Source organism: Oryx dammah, unplaced genomic scaffold (genome assembly GCF_014754425.2).
Source record: "Oryx dammah isolate SB20612 unplaced genomic scaffold, SCBI_Odam_1.1 HiC_scaffold_5, whole genome shotgun sequence".
NCBI lineage: Eukaryota > Metazoa > Chordata > Mammalia > Artiodactyla > Bovidae > Oryx > Oryx dammah.
Window position 1 is genome coordinate 351,784 of NW_024070189.1, and position 6,000 is coordinate 357,783.

Consider the following 6,000-nt stretch of genomic DNA (forward strand, 5'->3'; position numbering starts at 1 on the left):
GAAATCTCCCACCCAAACCTTTCATTATTTTACATTGCCCGCACAGCCGCTGCCCTCCATCAGCAAGTAGAATTTTAAAAACAGACTGCACTGGGGCATATCCTTTATATGCTAATATTATGCCATCAATATTTAGATCAAATTTCCTAATTAAACCACGGAAGTCATGACATTTTCAGATGATCCTGCATTATCAAATAGATCTTTTAAAATAATTGAGGTAAAGATTAATACAATTTCAGTAAAACCTCGACTCTAACTGCTACTGGTTTCACGTAAAGTTCTTTGACTTGCATTATATGCTTCATTGACTCAAATACTATATTATGCAGAATAAACTTGACCTTGAAATTTTTTTAATTCAATATTTTTTATTAGATACATTAGCTTTCCTGAAAGGGAGTCTAAAGAGAACTACTTTTTAATCTAGCAAAAATAAAATCATTAACATAAAACAATATAACTGTTAGTAGCTGAAACAGTTCACTTGGCTACCACTCAGTACTTTATTCTCAAAACTATTATTGCAAATACATAATCCACACAGATGTGTCTGAGGGTAAGTGTTTACAAGAAAGGTCTTTGAAGCTATTTTGTGGTTAGTGTTTTCGTTCTTTCTCTTTTTTTTTTCCAAGTAGAGTTCACCAGAGCAACTTAGAAGCAGACAGCACCTGGGTCTTTTTATGTTTTTTTTTTTCCAAATTAAAAGTTATTTTTACCCTTGCAACAGTATTTAAACAAGGAAAAATACTGTATTCTTAAAGTAATGATGCTATCATTATCTTCACTTGACTTAAAGGTTCTTTACAACGACAGTATTTCTAAATTTAGCATTTACTATTTATTAACTTTAGTAGCTGGCATATCTTGGAGGTATTTCATGCCTTTGAATTCAAGCTGGTTTAACTCTTAACTCTGACATGCCTACGGTAAAATGATGGTAAAGGTGAAACTGAATCCTTTTCATTTCAGAGCCAGAAAGCTCTCTGCCAACAGCAAAGCAGCATTGTTCTGAACAGGAAAAAGTTACAGAGGTGGCAGTCATCGACACTCACACTACCAAGAAAGAAAACCAAATGCTGAGTGAGATTAGGATCACGGTTGCATACGTTTTAGGGAGAAGATAAGCAGTCACCAGATTATCCTTTCCTTAGGCTTCCCAGAACCAAGACGATCACAGCAGGACCCGCAGTGCTGGCCCATTTTGTTACCATTCATCCATTCTCTTCAGAACCATTTATCGAGCACCTGCCGGGTACTGAGCACTGAGGTAGGCAATGAGTACCCAGCAGTGAATCAGCCAGATCTACAGACCCTCAGTGTTGGTGCAAAGAGGGTGTGCAGCCTCAGTTGCTATTCTCCCACTTGCAACCCCACCTCGCTCCTGAGTCAACTGCCTGAGAAAAGAATCAGGTGCACCAAGAACAAGAGAGGGCCTGAACAGGTACACTTTAAATTCTTAGCGAGATTAAAAAATAAAAAACACAGCATCCCCCAAGAGCTCAAGAAACCCAGCGCAGCGAGTGTGGCAGGAGGCCCGCAGCTGCGAGGCCTACAGACCCGTGTCAGAGAAGACGGAGAACTCTGGAGCGCCGGTGGATAGTGGCGGGAGGGTGCAGACAAACAGAAGGGCAGGGCAGAGGGGGTCTGAGTCCTTCTCAGCCAGGAGCACAGGCTGCAGCCGTTCTCTTAGAAGAAGCACCCTCTGCTGTTCCCTTACAGGAAGCATTGGCTGACCATCACCCAGGAGCAAAGTTCGGTGTTACTGAGTGGAATACAGCCCTGCTCGGGGCTCTGGATTCCTCTGCTTCGCAGTGAAGATGCTCCTGGTCCAGCCTCCTGAAACAGTCAGTCCAGGAGATGCTCCACCCTTCTCTTACAGAGACATCAGAGGTTTTCCAAAAGTGTTTGAAAAGGGAGACCCAATCATGCTGGAAATGAGGACAGGGGAATTGTTCTTCTCGGAGCTGTGCCATCAGGCAGGACTCAGTGTCACCGACCGTCTGCACGGCTCCTCTCAAAAGGACTGTCTCACGTTTTAATCCAGCACACACAGAGTTAGGCCTAAAACCGTCCTTTTAAAACTGAGTCACAACCTGCTGGTGGGATGTGGAATCCCATGGGTTCAGTCAATATTTTTAAGAAACTAGGATAAAATCAAACAGCACAGAATAGGAAATATCAGAACACACTGTTGGTAATAAGAATAAACATTATTTTATCAAGCTTCCCCCCATTTTACACACACATATGACTCGTTATCTGAATCTATTTGGTTCCTAAGCAAGGATACCCATAGCAAGGGACCCTATATAATTATGGTTATATGGGATTGCTATAGAAGCTTTTTTAAAAATTGTGAACCAGCTCAGGGGAGGGATAGAGCAGGTACTGAAAGTCATTAGCCTGAAAAAAGTATAGTGAAGTGGCATGAAAATTTTTTTAAAGTTTTGATTCCAAAAAATCAATTTCTACTCAAAATGAGAACAGAAGTAGATTTTTCAACCTTTTCCCAAAATACTTTAATTCTGTGATTTTCACACTCTTATTCTTTTGTCCTAATTATCTGTCATTTGCTTCCCTGAACTCATGTGTGTGCTGCAGGGTGGTGGGGGACACACATCTGATCTTGTGACAAATATCCTTTCAATCTCACACCAAAGACAGGAACAAAAGCTGAGAAATAACCGAAGCCCGAACCACAGGGCAGCCCAGGCCAAATTCTGTCTCTCTGTTTGCCAAACCACCAGACAGGATCTTGGCCACAGGGAAGCTCACTTCTCCCTTGGAAAAACCTTTAAAACACCAGTTTCTCAAATCACTGGGCAAAGGACCAACCACTCTCTAGGATACGGAGCCCTGAATGGGATCAAGGCCAATTCATCTTTTTAAGTAGAACTGAATTTGTTGTGACCTTGGTTCTCATGAACTTTTAAACAAATTTTATAAACACAACAGTATTTTCAAATGTGGTTTTTAGAGACTTAGTCGCAATCTGAAAAAAGCAAGCTACGACATCTCCCCGGTCTGACTGTTTCTATGTGGGTCGGCGCCGTGAGCACCGCATGGGGAGTCCAGGTGGTTACAGCCCGGGAATTTTGTTCCCCGAAATCCCCAAAAACATCCTCAAAGTATGATGATGCCCTGATGGTCATATGTCCAATATTCTTGAAATCAGGAGTCACCAGCTTACAACAGGTAACTGCAATGGATTACTCTCTTACTTCATCTACACTCGTCTGCAGGGAACAGTGTACACCCTGTAACTAACCACAGTGGCTCCACACAGCACCGGGGATATTGTTCTCTTACTCTGAATGACAACCATGTTACTAGGAACTAAATGTTTGGGCTTTAGCATCACCACTGACAGGCAGACTTGGCGCAAGCCCGAGAGGAAAGAGAGGAAAGGCTTGAAAGCAACTGACTGAGCCTCAACTTTATCACTAGGGGGTAAGGAAGCACACTTTGGTCACTCAGTCAATACCTACAATTACAGTTGTGTTGAATTCTCTGGCTTTAGAGATTCTTAGCAATTATTTTGTAACATAGCTGTTTTTTGTTCTAAGTTTATTTTGTTGAAAAAAAATAAGTTTTGGGAATTCCCTGGTGGTCCAGTGGTTAGGGCTCTGCTCTTCCACTGCTGGTTCAATCCCCACTCAGGGAACTAAAGCAGTCGTGCTGCACCAAAAAAGCCAAGCAAGCATGCAGAGAAATAAACAAACCATTCTGATCATGAAGTGACGGTATTTCTCAAAGTCTCAACCAAATGGAGTACGTATGCACCTCACCAATACTGCCATCTACAGAGAACTTGCCTAATATACTTGAATACTGAGAAAGAGGACAGAAAGAACCATTTTTAACCTCTTCTCAAAATATTTTAATTCTGTGATTTTTATAGCAATCAAATGACTCGATGGCAGAGTGACAGTCTGAGCATATCTAACTGATTTATATCCGTGCTCCAAAATTACTGCAAAATACAAGGTTTTTTAAAAACATAACAAACTCCAAATTCCTTAGGTTTCCCCTATGAAGTCCACCATCCCGTATATGTATGCAACTGGTATTTTCCCAATTTCCCACTCATTACATAAAAGAAAGTTTCCTGAGTTAAGCTTGCAACCCTTAATCACACAGCTCATGTGTGCTGAGGTTAAGTCAGAGCCAATGAGGGACGTCTAAGGTAAATGTTACTCAGAAAACAGGCAGATTTGGTGGGTGGGACAGTCCCTATACACCGTCAGGCACTTCCTCTACTAGGTGGCAGTTTCTGGAACTCACCGATTTTAAGCAGGTTGTCCCTTTAATCAGAAGTTTGCAGGGTTCCACTGCAGCTCATCACACAACTATGTCGACTGCAAGCCTTACAGAAGGAGCTGTTTTATTTTCAGCTCTACTAGGGAATGCATGCAATAGCAGATCTTTAGATGAACACTGAAAAGCTTGATCAAAACAGGATTTTACATATTATTCAATGTTCTAATGTTCTGCAAACCTTTTCAAAGAGTGGCAATTTCTAAATTTCAGTCAGAAGTTTTGCCCTTCTTACACACCTCTGTACTCAATGAGCCATTAACAGGCAATTCAGAGAGGAGAAGGGGCCCTTACACAGTCCCACTAAGGACCAACATCCAGAATCCCATACTGTGGTCTCCAGTGACACTAAAAAGAAAATGACTGCTAACTCTATTCCAGCAAAAAGAAAGAAAGAAAGGAAAAAGAAATCTGCAAAGAAATATTAAGTATAGAAGCTTCAACTTGTTAACGGTTGAAATTACATCTTTAGATTCCATATAATAAAGGGTCTGATTCTAAAATGAATATTGAAAAGAGGTCTCCCCACCTATGAATAACAGAAAGAAAGGAAAAAGGAAGGGGGAGGTAGTTTTCAGTGGATAAAAATATAGGAACATACGGCATCGTGCACGGATCTTCGAAGCAGGGATGAGGGACATTTCTGCAACCCCAGGGATGGTTTTCTGCATACATAATTAAACAAGTCACTCCAGCACGTCAAAGAGCAGCAGCAGTCTTCTCACTAATTACCATGGCCTTTCCTTTAAAGCCACACTAGTTCGTTATTCTGCCTTCAACTCCCTTAAATGATTCATTCCCCTTCACTCCTGAGCAGACTCTGCGGGGAAGCTGGTGTTTAAGTTGAATCTCCAGTGCCACTTGCGTTGGAGAGCTTGATGAGGGGAGGAGGAAGAATCGAATCTAATATTTCTGTCAAGATTTGAAAAGGCATCCTCCTCCCCTCCTCCCCAAAAAATAACTAGACAGACAGGACCCTCTGGCGAGCTATAATCGCGATCAGAGACGCCGCTCGGGCAAGCAGGGCCCACGTGCGGCGGAGCTGTCACCACGGAGGCGGCAGCCGGCGAGGCGGCGGCGGTGGGGAGGACCCGGGCTGCCGCCCGCAGCTGCACCGGCCGGGGCGCGCGCGGGGACGCCGGCCCGCTCGTGAACGGTCCCGGGCTCTCTCCCGGAGCCGGCCGAACCCAAGGGCCGGGAGGCCAGCCCCGGAATTCCGGGGAGCTGGAGCCGCAAAAGGCAAGCGCCCGAAGCGCGCCGCGGGCAGAAGCCCCAGCCGGCGCCCAGGATGTCCGGCTCCTCCAGGTCCGAGCGCCCCAGCCCGCCGCCCCCAGGCCCCCGAGCCGCCCCGCCGTACCGTCCCAGCTCCGACTCCACCTCGAAGAAATCGCCCAGAGCATCCCTGTTGGAGCCGTCGACCCAGTAATCCGGCACCAGGCTCCCGGGTCCCGGGGCCGCGGTGGCGGTGACCGAGGAGCAGGACGAGGCGGAGCACGAGGGCGCCGTGACTTTGAGCATCTTCGCGGCGGGACTCCGCCAGCGCCGCCGCCGTTTGCCGGAGCGAGGGGCCCCCGCGCGTCCCCGCCCGCGAGCGCCGGCGCGAGCTGCGCCCTGCAAGCGCGCCCCCGCCGGCCCCTCCGCGCGGCTGCGCTCGGCTCGGCGCTCGGGAGCGTGCGGGGG

At 45.8% G+C, this 6,000-nt stretch overlaps 1 protein-coding gene across 1 annotated transcript in view; it reads right to left on the reverse strand.

Moving 5' to 3' along the window:
- The window catches only part of CAMK4 (calcium/calmodulin dependent protein kinase IV), a 279,671-nt gene extending 273,737 nt beyond the window's left edge, over positions 1-5,934 (reverse strand). Inside the window, exon 1 of the mRNA XM_040239688.1 lies at positions 5,678-5,934. Within this exon, the coding sequence (XP_040095622.1) occupies positions 5,678-5,838 (161 nt within the window). The 5' untranslated portion in view covers positions 5,839-5,934. The remainder of the gene's footprint in view (positions 1-5,677) is intronic.
- Between the last annotated feature and the right edge of the window lie 66 nt (positions 5,935-6,000).